Source organism: Anopheles stephensi, chromosome 3, assembly GCF_013141755.1.
Source record: "Anopheles stephensi strain Indian chromosome 3, UCI_ANSTEP_V1.0, whole genome shotgun sequence".
NCBI classification, from domain to species: domain Eukaryota; kingdom Metazoa; phylum Arthropoda; class Insecta; order Diptera; family Culicidae; genus Anopheles; species Anopheles stephensi.
In genome coordinates, this window is record NC_050203.1 from 38,722,827 (window position 1) to 38,739,679 (window position 16,853).

General features: G+C 44.1%; 2 protein-coding genes across 2 annotated transcripts; one reads left to right on the forward strand and one right to left on the reverse strand.

Annotated features, from left to right (window-relative positions):
• Positions 1 to 13,619: 13,619 nt before the first annotated feature.
• On the forward strand, positions 13,620 to 14,685 carry LOC118511885 (caspase-like). Its single transcript, XM_036055512.1, has 2 exons — positions 13,620 to 13,765; positions 13,831 to 14,685. Exons 1-2 carry the CDS (start codon positions 13,701 to 13,703, stop codon positions 14,657 to 14,659), a joined length of 894 nt encoding a protein of 297 aa, XP_035911405.1. The 5' UTR covers positions 13,620 to 13,700; the 3' UTR covers positions 14,660 to 14,685.
• A 774-nt stretch (positions 14,686 to 15,459) lies between these two features.
• On the reverse strand, positions 15,460 to 16,646 carry LOC118511884 (caspase-1-like). Its single transcript, XM_036055511.1, has 2 exons — positions 16,495 to 16,646; positions 15,460 to 16,419 (listed from the first exon to the last, which is right to left on the reverse strand). Exons 1-2 carry the CDS (start codon positions 16,551 to 16,553, stop codon positions 15,552 to 15,554), a joined length of 927 nt encoding a protein of 308 aa, XP_035911404.1. The 5' UTR covers positions 16,554 to 16,646; the 3' UTR covers positions 15,460 to 15,551.
• Between the last annotated feature and the right edge of the window lie 207 nt (positions 16,647 to 16,853).

Here is a 16,853-nt window from a genome sequence, read left to right on the forward strand (position 1 = left end):
GTTTTATTTGGCGTTTAATATCAATCGTTCGTCACCCGAACGCAAATCCCGTAATTCATTCTTTGTATGGAAAAGCAAACACCATCAATCGGCAACCGAGGGACCAAGTGAGGCCCTCGCCGGACCAGGAGGGAACCGGGTGCGATTGTAGTCTGTAGTCGGATTTTCGATTCGCCTCCATTTTATTGCGGTTTGGTGCAGATTGAACGACGAGATAGTGATGTCACAACGGATTTGTGAAGTGTTTTTTTTTGGTATTGTTTTTTGCACAGCGACTTCCGGCTGTGGCACCGGAACGGACGAATCAACCCCGGACCGTTGCATTAACGCGACGCGATGATCGTAAATCGTTCGGTTGGCCATCAGTTTGTTTTTGGTTTCGTCTGAGAAGAAAAGGGGCTCGCCCAAAGGGATAGATAACCTGTGTGTGCGCACACAAAAACACGAAACAGTGCTCCCAAGTGATAAACGGAAAACCGAATACGATGACGGCTCAATCGGGGGGGTAGGTAAGATAGCAGTACGGTTGAGTGTTCCACCAGGGGGTCTCAGCCAGGTCTGAGTTGGTAGTTTGACATTCGTTCACGGTTCAAAGGAGACATTTATTCAAAGCGCATTCGACAGGCCGGAAGATTTATGGCAACCGTATTAAGCGCGCCGAAGAACGGCCAAAGAACGGGTGACCGTAATTAAGCTATCCTGGATGAGCGCTGCAACTGAAGCACCCGAAACTCGGTCCCAGGTTGGTGCTTCCGGCTTGACGTTCTGGATCTGCTATCGACACAATAAATCTCCATACACAGAGACACGGGCCGGTGTGTGTGTGTGTGTGTTTTTTTTGGGTTGTTGCAACTCTCGCTCTATCCAATTCACTCGGTAACACTGCTCGGTGGGCTGCCTGAAAGAGTGTCCCAACGTGGCTAGAGAACAGCTGCCAGCTGGAACTGTTGGAAAATCTGACAAACTTTCGTGCGTCCTCGTGAGACTCGGCCCGCATGATGGTAAGAAATGGCACTGTTGGGACAGTTGGTTGGGCTTGACACCGCTGGCCTGGATGGTCGCCTAGCTCGGAACGGTAATGGTGCATCAAGCGAGGTGTGCTATTTTGAGCGTAAGACGACATGTTAACACCATTACAGGTAATTATGGATTAGCAAAGATGCAACAGAGCGGAGAATTTAAGCACTTAATCTTTCCATGCAAACGTGAGCAGGATTAGGTTTGTGGTTTTAATTTCGTAACAGACCATACAATCGTTAGAGGAACTACCCACGGTGCTATCGGAGCATTCATTGTACACTAATTGTACACTTTTTGAAGAGAAAAATCTGTTAAATTAATCGTATAGAATAATACTGGTAAAATATTTTTTTACGAAATTATGGATTCAGAGCTTACCCATGTACTGGATTCTTGCGAATTATAATTCCTTCAAAAATTGTGTTTGTAAAAATTAAATTGGCTATTTTAGTAACTCACGATGTCTGAATCTCACACTCGCAATTTGAATCCACAGTTTGTGTTGCCCTAAAGCAGCGTTACTTGCCAATTGCCCTACGAGGTTCGACTTTGAACCTAGCCGCTTAAGATAATCCTTTCTTATCCAGTGCTACGCTGTGAAATGGAGGCGCATGGTATTTCACACAAGACGTGGGCAGCTTTCTAGAGCATACAGCAAACAGAACGCAGTCATGTGTTGCTGTTGTGTTGCTGCTGCGTGCATACAACACCTATGTGTGCGCACACCGGGCAGAGTTCATTACAACCGGACGTCTTGATGAACCCCGGTTGGCACATTCACGAAATAGCCCCGGCCAACGCATGGGGAAGAAGAGTTTTGTATACTTTGCCGCTCTTTGCGGATCGTTAGACAAACCTTAGGGTAAACCACTTACTGCCAACGGTCTGAGTGCTTCTCAAACAAGCAGGCTGCTGTTGCTGCCGTGAGCTTCGTGCTGCTCCGGTAGCCGGTGGATATTTCAGTTTTGGTTTCTGTAAACTTTTGATGAGTTTTTACGGTCGGCAGCCAAAACGTTTGCTGCTAGAGCGAACCATCGGACGTTGCTCATATTCGGCAGGGAAAGATGTTTGGTGATTTGGTGAGCTGACGCCTGGCAGGATAACGCGGCAAAACAGCTTCCTTGTGTGAAGCTTCGATCGATTAGACCGCATCTTTGGTAGATTTTGCAACAGATCGGAAACTCCGAATGTCCGCTTTAAATGCATTTTATGAAGATGGAAAATCGGGAAAACCGCACGGCAAGATGTGGGTCAGCAAACGAACCGAGGAAGTTTACATAGACATTGTATACAGAGAAATGAAGCAGCAATTTCATCATGAAAGCATCATTTTTACGATCGTGTGGCTACCTAACGCGTACGACGGAAGTGGATGTATCCTTCAGATGCCAAGACGTACACCGTATGCACCGTTCCGGAGTGAGATGAATGAATAGAAAATGTCAATTTCTTTCCAAGAAGCAAATATTTGCACGGAGAAAATCACATTTTATCAAAGGACGAGCGAGCGCTAGTCAAACGGGGGCACTGAAGGAAGGCATCGATGGGGGATCGATTTCGTTAGCTTCTGACCGTAAGATGCCATCAATTTCTAGGGCAAAGACGGAGAATCGGCACTTTCAATCCTTTTCCTTCTCCGTTCCGAGCGAGAGAAAGTGAGTAGCGGTGGGATCCAATCAGGGAACCAACCCGGCTCGATAGCCTAAACCCGGCAACCACAGTGTTTAGCTGGAAAGCGCTGAAAGAGTTCAATTTTACAGTAGAGTAACTCTCCAGTGAGCTACATATGGGTGTGCAAAAAAACGGGAGTTCATCATCGATATTATGAGAACGAAGTGCGGGAGAGAATGGTCCTAAAATTTGACTCCTCGAGGTACAATTGGAGCGGTGACGCATAAAAATATGCAGCAAATAACTTCCGGAGATGCAGTGGCGTTTGGTTTATGCGTGTGGTTGGTGTATTGGAGGTTTGAAGTTAGTAAGAGTGCTAAGACAATCACTTTCAGTAGTTAAAAAATTACTAGAATAGAGTTAGTTTAAGTATTGACTTTTAAGGATTATTCACTAATGCACTACTCAGTAACATCTTTTTTAGATTGAAGTCTAGGAGACAACACACCGAACAGTCAAGTTAGGAAGAAGTTCCAAGCTAAAGCTAGTGTTTTGAGAGAGATCTCTATTGAAAATCCATTAGAAACATTTGTGTTAATGATTTGATCGGGGATTTGAACCCCGCTCCTCCGTGTGAAGACCAGCGTCGTAATTGCCTCGGCCTTCGGACCGTCCCGGTATAAATTCAATGTCGTTATATAGTTAATGACTAAAATTAGGGTGGACCAGTGATGTATGCGACAGCGGCGCCGGTCTCAGTACGCACGCAGTCACGCAGTAGGACCGGGGTTCATATGGAATCTGGGCCGTTCCCCCATAGTGAGGAGTGACGACTACCCAACTATGCGATATCAATAATTCTAGTAAGCCAGCAATGGCGGACATGACCTAAGAGGTCGTTAGTCCAAGAAGATGAACTAAAATTGTAAGCTATAGATAAACTTATAGTCTAAAAGCTGAACATATTGAGGTTGAATTATACGAGGATCGAAGAGGGATTTGAAAAATGAGGAAAATATTGCAAAATAAGTATTATAGATACGGTATTGCAGATACAGAAAATCGCGGGTTCTAATATTACAGAGGTGACCATTGAAAGGGACGTAGAGATCAGGAGCGTCATCGTTACTCAAAATAAGGATAGCGAAAAATATTGTTTGAGCCCTATTACGCTTGAGTTCAAGTTAATCTAAATCACGGATAAAACTATCCTTAATGGAGCAGCGCATTGGAGCATCTGATATTGATCGCCAGACTATCAACATTCAGAAGCAGAAGTTCTAGGCTACCAAACAGCAAGCGGGATGCGCGTGTGGATTGTTGTATTGCAAACAAGGTTCGCGTATGGAGTAACTTACAGCCAGTAAACGGCGCGTGTGGAGGAGGATCATTTTGCAAACAATGTACGTGTATGGGACATTAGGTTTCAAGCCGATGCGTGGATGCTGGAAGAATCGCATTTACAAAGTAGAGTCAAAAAGTGTATTCAAGAACAGTTCTAGATCGGCTAGACAGCCGAACGAGGCAGATCAGGCTAGCACGTAGGGAATGTAATTGTTTTTAATATATCTAATCGTTCTTTGTCAACGGTAGACTGTGTGGAACTCCATCAAATGCAACCTTAAAATCTATGTAGGCTACGTCAATTTGGTTACCACAGGCAATGACCGAGGTAGATTGAGGAAACAAACTTCCTTAAATTGGTTGAGGATCGATGGCCAGGCAGAACACCATGCTGCATAGGTTTAAAACTTAGCATTGAACTACCAGCACAAAGAAGACAAATACCACGATTATTCACAACCAGATGTAAACGCGGGACATAACCTGACGATGTTAAAAATGCTAGGACAAGTAGATGATGCAAGTGATAGATTGAAAATATGGCAATGAAAAGGGCAAGGAAATCTCTACATGTTAGACAGCTCTACGTAAGAACAGAGGCGGGAGTCAGGACCTGGGTGAAAAGAGAGCGTAAGGAGCCACAAGGCACGCTTAACCACATCTACTTAGACTACGATTTGCTCGACGTATCGTACATACTTTCTGAAGTCTTAAGAAGTAAAAACTCTAGAAAAAATCGGTTCGGGTGTGTTGGAAGCGGATGTGGGCACGGAATGGGATTTTTTTTGTAGTTTAAAAAAGGGTTTGGAAGTTAACGAACCTCCGGAAACAACAAACAGTATTGTGATGCTTTCGATTCCTTAAAATTGCTACAATTCGTTTTAAGATGCTGGCATTGTTTTGTAATAAAATCTCTCATAAAGAGTCCGCAAAGTAGAACAAACGATTGACGCGTATTGTACATTATGTGCTGTGTTTTTAGCCACCCAAATTTGAGAATAGAATCACTTCTTTGCCGAATAGGGTTTCGCCCAACGGTTTTACCGATACACGATACAGTCGCCGAATACAGTCGCGAGACTTAACATTCATGACCTGCTTCATAAACATGAATCAATGGTTGAGGTACGCAGCATTGACTTACATCCAGTGTGTAGAAGATAAGCGATAAAAAGAAAACTTCATCCCCCCCTACATGTATTGCACCATTCGTGATTCACCCAAGCACCAATTCTGGCAGCTGCGGTTGTGCCAGCTGGAACGAAATGTGTACGCAGCAAGCAAGGATGTTCATATGTGATTTATGTGGATATGGTAACCATAAGCGCTTTGCCGTAAGTATTTGTGTCTGTTGGAGGGCGTTCGGTTTGTAACGATGAAATATTCATCGTCACAATAGCTGTCTCCAAGCATTGTACTATCCCAATCTGAGCTGCCAAAACCCCTCGCTGGTTGGGTCCGACCATCGGTGCGCCACCGAGCTGGAACGAGACGGAAAACGCTACGAAACATATGATAATGAAGAATACATTATTTAAAATGCACTCTTCCAAGCATCATCATCGCCGTCATCCTCACGGCCGTGTGTCGCTGTGGTTGGTGCTGTCTGGGAAGCGTCGAGGCCTTAAGGGAGTCAACGCGGAGTTCTAAGATGTTTGCGAATCGCCGCGCCAAATCCAGTAGTGTAGGCTGCCGGGCCCACAACAGCCGAGCGGTGGAGGGGCGAATGATTTTGGCATTGACCGGATAGCAGACGTAATGCTATGCAGATGGAAATTTGATCTTATTCCCACATGGTATCACGCCCGGTATTTCTTTTATCGAATGTCGAATGCAATCACCATCAGCGACCGACAGAGGCGAGCTTCGATGAAAGTTCGATGGAAAACCCAACGCCACGGCTTAAGCTTCCCGTGCAGCCGTTCACATCTATTCGCAATCGGAACAGCTGCTCTCGATCTCGAAACCTTCGATGCCATAAGTTGCATTCGCTGAAATTGAAGTAACACCAGTGTGTCCTTTTTCTGTGTGTGCGTCTTGATACAAATGAGCAGACATCTGCAAAATTCCTTTAAAAAAATCTAAACTTGGCAATTATTAACCAATCGTTAGAAAAATAGAAATTTACTGCTTTTTATTAACTTTTTCCCGCTTCATAAATTGTCTCAAGCCACAAACACGTCCGTGCGACTCCATAAAAAACACCTAGCCAAGATTAAGCATTTAAGGGGTTTCTCCTTGGTCCATTACGCCAATCATCAGCCACCGAGGCAGAGCCAGAGCCAAGGTACAAGCGGGAGTGCTAAAACTTTCACCTCTCTAGCTTATTTTATCATTTGTTTTACTCTAAGTGCCGTTTACCGTGTGCTGTCTTCTGGACGATTGGGGCGGCGCGCTTTATGTATATTCTCCGGGACGCGCCCGGTAGCCACGCTGCATGGCCACGAGGTGATAAACTTTGCAAAGAAGCTTACTGTCAGGTCAGGTTTGCGGGTAAAGAATGTTGCGCAAAGTTTTGGTCGCAGTGTATTGGAACATTTTCCCGTGACAGTTTTCCGGCTGGCGGCTGCATTATACACCAGGAGCACCAGGACGACCATCCCGATATGGTACGAAAATTGTAAAGCCAGGATTAGACCACGACTGCTATCTTGGTGCGGCGAACCTGACGGCTTGATGTGCGGCCAGCTTCCTGCTTGCTTGCTTGCCTGCTTACTTTCTTCCGACAGTTTTTGCTGCGGGCGTTCGATACCACGCCACCTTGCTGGATGGCCAATATACGAGCGCTCTCTATATTTTACTCAAATTGACGGGTGCATTAAAATTCAATTTATCTACCGGGTTTTGTGCTGGGGTGATGTTTTAATAAATACCACTACGAAAACAACGAATGTTTGTTCATCCTATGTAAGCACGAACGAAAGCCATGGTCAATTTAACGCCAAAAGAATATTGAAACAAAGGTTTAACGATGCATCCACATGCTAGGCTAAGAACCTAAGAATTAATGATTCTTGTTAAAACCCATTTCGAACGATCACCTGATGCCTTTATATTGATTTTTGACTGCGGCATGGGATTGCCTTGTTGGATGAGTCCCTTGAGGGCTTTAAGCTCCATTTTCTGCAAAGATGATGATGTGTCACACATGACTGGAAAAGGGTCAGTAATGTTCCAGCACATCGCACTAATTTATCACTCTAAGGATAGCATCATCTTGGGAAAGATCTGAAATAGCGCTTTAACTACGGGAAGCATTTTTTATTACAGAACTCTAATATGGATACAAGTTTGAGGAAATTTAAAAAATAATTGAAAACATTCTCAAAGTTTATCAACCGATTTTTTTTTTTTAGTTTATAAAGTATTAGAACCTATTTTAATCTTTTTAAATCATTACGCTGTAATTTTTGTCGGAACCGTTTGCTTTTAAGAAGGAAAAGTCGTGAAAAAGAGTGTGGAATAAGAATAGCACCACTGAAAAGTACTAACTGGAGTTATTATTTAATTGAAAAAATTGAAGAAATAACCTTTATTTTCTTTGCTGAGCTATGGTGTAGTGTTAGTAGATATTTGTAGAAAATTTGTGAACTAGAAGAGGACGACAGCGGCACCGGTCTTCACACGGGGCAGGGCCAGGGTTCAAATCCCATCCAAACCGCCTCTTCCCGTACGTAAGGCTGACTACTTTACTCCGGGTAAAATCAAGTCACAGAAAGCCAGAAATGGTAGACCGATACCTTTCAAGGTTGTAGGGCCAATGAAGAAGAAGACGAAGAGGATAGCATCCTTCGTTGGTGTAGAATTGCAATGTGAGGCTCCCACAAGACCTGTGTAGCATATGTGTTCTGTCAGGAATCTCTCTCGACTCAGGGTAGTCACGAACAGTTCTACTTCAAAGAGCGACAGAGCTCGAATTAATTCAACTGTACTACTGAACTACTGAATTCAAAATGCTAGAAATTGAGCAAGTCTTGTCAGTGTCTATACTTCCTTTAGCAACATGAAAAGGGCGCGATCCATAGCTTAAAACTGACTAAAGCATGATTTTCGTAATTTGTTTTGATTGATTAGTGCACTCTGCGGGTCTTAAATCATTACAAAACGTTAAGTCTATCCTGCCTCATGGCATGACACCTGAAAATGATTAAATAGCTTTAAGCAACTGTAACGTCGTACTTGTGAATACTGAGGATTGATTGAGCTGTTTTCCATTGAATAAAAATATTTTTTCCCACATAACAAAAGCATATTGCACTCACCTCTAAAATATTGCCAAAAACCAAGGGGATGCTATTCTTATTTCGTTTGGTGTATTTCATTCAACAGAGAGCTATATTTTCCACTTCTGCTGTACCGTAGTCAATCAAAAGGATGTTCTCTGGATTGTACTCTTAGCTGAATGGCTAGCCCCTGACTACAAGGAGCGACGGTTTGAATGGAATTCGTTTAAATTCGAATTCGACAATTTAGCGCTTTTAGTGCAGGACCGGATCAGATCACCTAAACATTTATTTGCATTTTAGCTAAAAAGATAATACCAGATTCCATTAAAGAAACTTAACGAACTTGAACTACATAAATTGTGAATATTGAAAATATTCAAATAAACCTATAACACTCCGTGACACCTTCAAAGGCCGATCATCGAAACGAGCGCTGATACGAGTCAACGTCAACGGTAGCAATGTGTCAACTGGTAGTTTAGCACATGGTGAATTTGAGGCAGAAATGTTTCTGCTTCCATCAATCAAAAATTCTCTTTTTTTTCTGAAGTACCAAAGCGCATTCGTGTGAGCTTTTAAACTTTTCGATTATTTTCCATCTAATGATAGCTGACATATCGACTCGAAACGATGGAACCAAGCTCACCGGATCGGATGCTGTTAGTGGCATACGCGTTACCGTCACCGTCCGGAAAGCTAACCTGTTTTGGCTGATTAGGTCCGGAAGGGTGAATCAAATGTATCTACTAACACCATCCCGTCCGTACACTACAAACGTTCTGCTGAAGCTGAAACGGCAAAACCTGCACAATATCAGACATGCTCATACATTCGAAAGCATCAAGAACTCTTGGAGCGAAAGGAGATGCACTGGTACAAGATTGGATCCCGCCACCGTTTGGGGGTTTTGATTGATGTTATGATGTTTTATTTGGCATTTCAAGTCCCCACACTGGATGCACACAGCCCACAGTTGACGAGCACGGGCTCGTCTGATAGATGATGATATAAGCCCGAACGAAATGTTGGCTGCAGAAGCTTTGGAGGAAGTAGTACTGTTTTTTTCGGGTAGTGCCAGCACAAAGATCAACAACGTCGGTCACCAAACCATTGGCATGCCCTTGCAACGGGAGTATATTTTTGGCTGGCGTAACTATCGGATTTCGGTGCCGTACGCTTTGTGCCAATCGATTCGAGTAGCCGATCAATGTCAAGTGTTAACTTGTTGGCATAAGCGTCACAGTACGGGGCACCGTACTACACAGGGAGCAGAACTCGAGGTCCGATGGATGACCTCTTACTGGAGCGCTTTAAACGAAAGAGCAAAAGCTGGCGTAGACAGAAATGTTTTTACGTAAATTGTATGTCCAATGTCGCACAAGTTTAAATGTGTAAAAATATTTCAATTTTTATTGCCTAATTTATTGAAACAAAGCCTTCAATGGCTCTCAACATTATTTAATAGAATAAGATGAACAGTAAAGTAATAATGACTGCAAGTAAGTCTACAGCAATCGAATCTGATACATTTAATCAATGAAAATCAAAAAGGATTAAAAAGTTGCTTGACCACAAATTCCAACTCATAGTAAGCAAAAAGCTGTAATTTTTAATTGGACTAAAATTAAAGAATTCTAATTGGTATAACGGGGGGCGGTCCAGTGGTAGAGGCGTTAACGACACCGTTCTTCCTACAGCAAAACCAGGGTTCAAATCCCATCCGGACCGTTCCTCCGTAGTGAGGGCTGACTATCCAACTACGTGGTATCATTAAATCTAGTAAACTAAAAATGGCAGGCATGACCTAAGAGGTCGTTAGGCCAAGAAGAGAGAGAAGGTGAGAGAGCTTGTTGGTGGTAAACAATGGTGATTGTTGTTGTATATGTTGTGGCTTGTTTCTATTGCTCATGCTATTGCTGTTTTTGAGTATTGCAGTCCCTCTGATGTGTCTGGATGGTGCTGCTAGTGTTGTTGATAGCTTCGTTGGAGCTATTTGCAGATTGGTTCATGAAAATATAGCAAGATAATTGATCTCTTTTGGTTTGAATTCATGTCGATGTCTCGATCCGATTTTTAGTTTTGAAGATATAATGAGGCACTGACAATATAATTTTAGATATTGGCATTAAAATCACAACTTTCAACGAAAAAATGGGAGTTAACATATACTAACGGAGGGAGCGAGGGCTAAGGGATGAAAGGATTAAGCCGTGGTTAAGTGGTAGAAATGCCCCATGTACCTCATGTCTATGCAACCCAGGATGTCTCGTATCAGAGTTCCGGGTTGAATCCATTGCATCCGACGAGGAAGGTTTGGCGGCTACGAATTCCATGCAGAACGAAAGTAGATAAGTCAAGTCGACAGTAGCCTAGGAATCATGCGTAAAAGCTCACGACCAAAAGAGAGCAGAGAAAAGAGATAGGAAAAGTTTCTGTGGAGAGCGAAGTTGGACGGAGATAGGTCGATCATCTCAAAATGTATTATAATGTTTATTGTTAGGTTAGTTATTTTTAAAGGATACCTGAACAAGTTTGCTAAAGGTACTAATTATTCAAAATTAAAGTAGTTAAAAAATGTTGTTGGACTGTCAATTGAGGTTTTGAATCACTAAAAACAAATAATAAAAAAATAATAAATAATAAATTCTGCAACAGACCAGATTAAACAAGACTTGTATTATTGTTAAGGTCTACATCCAGCAGAAAACAGCAAGCGTTAGATTTTGTCATGATTCCACGTCAATATTATCAGTGTAATAGTGTCAGTGAGAATGTCGAGGTGAATTTTTTGAAACCTGTTGTCTTGTGGTTGAGATTATAATGTTCATTCTTGTTGCAGGAGTAGTTAATTCTGGATATTTAATCCGTCGCAAGAATTCGCCTTTGTCCTTGATTCTTCTTGGGTGGATACGTCTAGCAAATCACAGAACGATAACATGTCCAACAGTTTTAAATCTCACCTCCCTCGGAGATCATATTTACGTTTCTTTACCCCACAAATCACTCCAAAATGGTGTCCTGAGCATGTGATGTGTATGTGCTGATACCAATGCGGACCACATATCATAGAGATTTGTACGGAAAATCGCGGTACCATTAACCGACCGTGCAGCACGAAGCGACCACCAGCAAGGGCACAAGCATAATTAGTGTGTTTAATGTACAAACATTAAACTCCTCCTCAGCGCATTAGCACACCATCTTCGGAGCAGGGATTACTTTCTGCTCTCTTGCAGAATTACCACCTTCCGAGGGTCAGCAATGCGACTGCGAAGGTGTCGGCAGAAGATTCCTCCTGCGACACAGGGGTTTGGGTGCTCTAATGAAGGAAGAAGCATCAGCCCTTCTTACCTTCGGATTGTGCCAGACGGTAACGACGACGACCACGACAAAGTACGCAATCCGAGGCGTACTAGGCGTTCGTATCGTGCGGATTCGTTAACGACGCAATAAAATTATGATAATGTTCTTCCGTGCCGCTTGCAACGGGCGGCTTGGGATTAATTAGTGTCACATAATGAAGTTCTTCGCGCGCCGATGATCTCGACTTCTTCCGGCACGTGTAAACCGTCCGGTGTCTGGGGGGAGGGTGGGACTCTGGCATTTGTCAACTCGATCGTCCGCTGACGGCGCTGAGATGTGCATCTCCAGTGGAAGATCCTACCTTCCGGGTTTGCTTCGGACGTCCGGTAGTGCCTACCAGAGCGAGGTGGACTGGTAGTTGCGTAAATGAAGTTCCTTTTCTCTCACCGTATCGAGCATTGATTCTATCCGGATTTCCTGGGCGCCCTGTGGCGTACCTTGAAGTTCCTTTTTCCACTAAGCGTGTGATGCATTTGTTTCTTTTTTGTCACTTACAGTTCTGCTGCGCTCGCACTCCCATTCATCCGGATCATGGGTCCATTTTTCTGCCCGCCTGTCATCTGCGTCGACAATGGGTTCGTCGGCGTCGGCAGGCTTTGGGCAAAATCGATTTCCGGATTTGTCTTTCTTGCCGCTTTAATTCCAGCACGGCCAGTGCTGCAGCAGCAAGGAAAAAAAGGAAAGCCTTTGCCCAGGGCCCGCGAGTCAGCACGAGTGCACGAGTGTGAGATTTTGTACGCCGGTTGCTCACTTTCGCCGGGCTGGCATTCTTGTCCAATCCTTGAAACAATATTTCACTTTCGAACAATCCTCCAGCACTCCCTGGAGGATGGTTGTGCGGTGTGCCTGAGAAAATCGGGCTGGCGGTGGTGTGCCTTTCGACAGATGGCTCCCGTGTCGTGCGGTGTGCCAGTTCCGCCAGCAAAACACTGCCTGCCTACCGTGATTTCGACGCTGGCCACCTATGACGAACACTAAGGGAATGCGCGCAGGAAGCAGCAGTGCATGGGCTGTCTTGCGTTGCAACGGTGATGTGGCGCACCGAATGAAAAGCGACGTTCTTGAAATATTTCCTAAAGGATTGAGCTGACGTGGGAAACGCTCACGGTACGGCGCTGGCCATATTGTGAAGGGCATACGTTTGCCGGCTTCATGTTTTAATGCTGCTCAAATACGGCACGCTCTGCCAGCGGTACAAGTGGTAGGTCCGCCATATTCCCTGGCGAAGCATCGCACCCTTGACTGTCGTTTTTTTGTTGAACGGCTAGGGATTTATATGCCGCACCGTGCAAGGCGTTGCAATTTGCTTCTGGGCGTGGAGAAGTGATGGAAAAACATGTAGTTGATTTGCGAAGCGGTGAGAGACGTAAGAAATGTACATCGTTGATAACACCTGACCCACTGTGGCAGAGTCGTAGCCCTTGAACAGGCTCGAAGGCTTCGCCAGATAATGTATTGATGTTCTCATCAACGAGCTTTTTTGGCACATTAGTTTGAACAGTACTGACGGGGGAAAGAATACGAGACAAAAAAGAGGTTAGAGAAAAGATACCACAATTGCAACACTTATTTTTTTATTCACAAATCGCATAGAGCGCTGGAGAAGATAAGGTGTACAACTTTTATTCCTAATGAGTTGATGGTAAGCTGTTCCGGAAGGTGATCTTGAGTCATTGCCTAGAAGTAAAACATGATGTCATAATATCAGCAACACTGTGCTAGCAGCTGATGGCAATACGATATTAAAGCAATTATTTAGAGTGGAAGTTTGCATTGATAAGAATCGATATTGACATTTACAGGGTTTGCTGTTTCGAGATCTTATCGCAATTAAATTTTGATACGTTGAAGCTTTCTTCTACTGCATCAATACGAGTAAAATTTTACTATGCTCAAATTATCTACTAGAGCACGAAACCGGCAGTGTGCACAAAACATGCCTTAAATAATATATTATTTATTTATTTATTTTCGATTAGATAAATAATATATATTCAGATATTTATTCGTGACATGTTCTGGCTCTAGAAATGAAACACCCTGCATAATTGATAAGGAGCTCTATCGATGTTGAAGTACGGCAGAGTCAGATCAGTAGTAGAGGAACAGTTGCAGCTGTAGTTAGGATGGTAAAAGATGATTCCAGGCACGATGAGCTCTCCTTCGATGACTGACGGGCATCTCGCTGACGGAAACAGGGTGTGAGTATCTTTTTAGCTAAACATTTTTGTAAGATTTTCTACTGTTTTCCAATACCATTCTGCAGGAGCAACGCGATTGTACAACCCGAACCAACACCGCCAACGCTCAGTGCGCCGAGTGCTACCGGCAGCTCCGAAGAAGAATACGACACAAGCAACCCACGTCGTGGTATGGCCATCATTTTGCACCATGAGAACTTTAGGCTGATGAGCAAACGTACGGGAAGCAGCAGGGATTGTAGTGCCGCCGTCACAGTCCTAACTAATATGCAGTTTGATGTTCGTGTTTACGAAGATCTACCATTCGCGCAGCTTTGCGATGTTTTGAGCGATCTTGCCAGCGAGGATCATTCGGATGCTGACTGTTTGCTGGTGATGATCATGACGCATGGCGATGACGACGTGCTGTATGCCTTCGATAGGCCTTATGAAGTAGACGTTCTGTTTAAACACTTTATGGGTGATTCCTGCCCAACGTTACTCGGCAAGCCAAAGTTGTTCTTCGTGCAAGCCTGCCGAGGGACCGCGTTTGACAAGGGTGTGCAGTTGGGTTGTGGCGTGGTGGATAAAGACTGTTTCAGCTCCAACAAATATGTCATTCCGACAACGGCCGATCTGTTGGTGATGTACTCATCGTACCAGGGGCATGTGTCGTGGAGAAATCCCGTTGGTGGTTCCTGGTTTATACAGGCGCTGTGCGCGGAGTTGGAATTGAGTTGGCGTCATATGGAGCTGTTGCAGCTGCTGACTGCTGTTTCGCGCAGGGTAGCCTACGATTATCAATCGCACGTGCCACAGAGCGGGTCGATGGACGCCATGAAACAAATGCCCTCTATTGTATCGATGCTAACGAAGCTTGTTTACTTTCCGGTTAAGAAACAGATGCAACAATAAAGACGAATAATCCACGGTGCTCGAAAGCGTTCTTCGAAAGAAAGTTTCTTACTAGCTTACTTACTTACGGGCGCTAAAATCCTCGGTAACCGATCCTTCCCGATCCTCGCAGAGCTTCATAACAATGATGTCTATGTTATCAGGGAATGTCAGGGTGTAGATTTACTAGTAGAAAATCATCCTCAAAGTTTTTGCTTTTGAGTCTCGGATGACCTTCTCTAGCGCCAGATTGAAAAGAAGACAGGTGACTGGTGGTAGCAAAGGACCCTTTGCTTTGAGAGTTTTCCATCCACCTTCATCTGGCATATGATGTTACTCTTACAAGCCTGGTAAGTTTGGCCGGAAATGACAGATTGCGTCGTATAGTTTTACTCTGCTGTCATATGTGGCTTAAAAATCAGTGAAGAGATTACGAAAGTGGAAGGCACAGCTGCTGCTCCGCCATTTCTCCAAGATTTGCCGTATCGTGAAGATCTGGTTAGTGGTTGATTTTCCGTTGAATCAATACGTGGGCTATCTGGTTAGAAAAGGTTCCATCCGAGGATTCCCAAGAGGCTTACTGGATGTCTCTATGCACAATCTTGGTACTTTCCACTACCAGATTACTTGCAGCTGCAAGTTGCGTCAATCTACTACCGATATTGTTCGATATATTCTGCCGTTCAAAAGTCTTCATTGTCTTAGGCGTAGTCTATCTGGTAAGAAATGGCTCCATATGGGGACAACCTTAAAATACCTTTTCCTTGCAATACCGTGTGCTATCTGCCTATGCTAAAATCTGCTCAAAAGATCCGAAAAGCTTACTATCCTGGGTCCGCTTGTTGCTGGACGCAACAGACAGAATGCAGCTTTATTCACATTTTGTTTGTGTAGTTTTTGCGATACAGCAGCTTTAATTCTTAGGAAAGTAAACGAGCCTCGTAAGCATTGACACAATGCAGGGCATTTGTTTCTTGCTGTTCAAACTATTGTCATCGGGAACGTTGGACTGAAATTCGTATGCCACCTTGCGCGATACGGCGGTCAACAGATGCAGCAGCTCCTTACTGTTTCCGTGCATCCGTAGCTCATCACAAAGTGCCTGAATAAACCATGATCCGCGGCTAGGATTACGCCACGAGTAATGACCTTTGTAGGTTGAGTACATCACCAACAAATCGGCCATCGACGGTATGGCATACTGTATCGACTTCGATCGTCCCGGCTGTATGCTTGGTGCGGGCAGTTCTCTTGCAGCGGTTGTAGCATCAGTTCGAGTCGCCTGTTTGTTGGATTTTTCCAGCCGAACACCGGTGTCGGTGTTGTGTCCTCGACACGCCTGTATGAAAAATAGCTTCGGCTTGCCCAGCAGCGACGGACAGGCTTTTCCGATGAAGTTTTCCCACAGGCGATCAACGCGAAAGGTGCGATCTTTCGCGTACAGCACATCATCCTCACCGTGTGTCATTATCACCACCAGCAAACAGTCCCGGTTCTTGTGATCCTCTTCTGCCAGCTCATCGAGCACTCGAGTTAATTCGCTACGCTCCAGATCATCATACACACGCACCTCAAACTGTAAGTTTTGCAACGCTTCCCGGATGTTGTTGCAATCCGTTTCCGTACCATGGCGTACGGGTTCGTGCAAGAAATGCTTATGATTGAATATCACTGCTACTCCACGCCGGTCGTGTCGCATATCGTAGTGCGCATCATCAACAATCTCTATGCTGTGGACGACCGACGAGGAAATTATGTTGGAAGTCGATGTCTCTTGCGCTCTAAAAACAAGAGAAATTACGTTTAAATAGAGCTGAAAACAAATTCGTGTAGCTTTACATGGGAAGCGCACTTACAATATTCGGGCATTGTTGTCCACGGCGTCAGCATCGCAATTCGGCCCAAACACATCCATTGGGTTGACAACGAAAACTACACCTTCCGTGGAAAGACTTGTCTCATAAACGAATGTTGGATGGTGACTAACTGTTGCATTGGCGATAATGGTGCTTCATATCAAGTGTCCAGCGTTATCAGGTATGACATCATATCAAGAGATGAATGAAGCAATAGCTCAAAGAATCAACAATCTGTTCGTTACAGAGAAATATAGTATGACGTCATATACCTGTTCAGTTTATTCAGAGAATTAGGTAGGTGAGCACCTTATAGCTTTAGGACAGAATTAGATACGAGAAACTAAATAAAAGCCACA

What these genes read in the sequence shown, in the direction of transcription:
- LOC118511884 (XM_036055511.1), bottom strand. Translation starts at nt 16,553, where the DNA reads ATGGATGTGTTTGGGCCGAATTGCGATGCTGACGCCGTGGACAACAAT. An exon ending in GACAACAATGCCCGAATATT is followed by an intron (nt 16,420 to 16,494) that starts GTAAGTGCGCTT and finishes TCTTGTTTTTAG; the next exon opens with AGCGCAAGAGACATCGACTT.
- LOC118511885 (XM_036055512.1), top strand. Translation starts at nt 13,701, where the DNA reads ATGATTCCAGGCACGATGAGCTCTCCTTCGATGACTGACGGGCATCTC. An exon ending in CTCGCTGACGGAAACAGGGT is followed by an intron (nt 13,766 to 13,830) that starts GTGAGTATCTTT and finishes ACCATTCTGCAG; the next exon opens with GAGCAACGCGATTGTACAAC.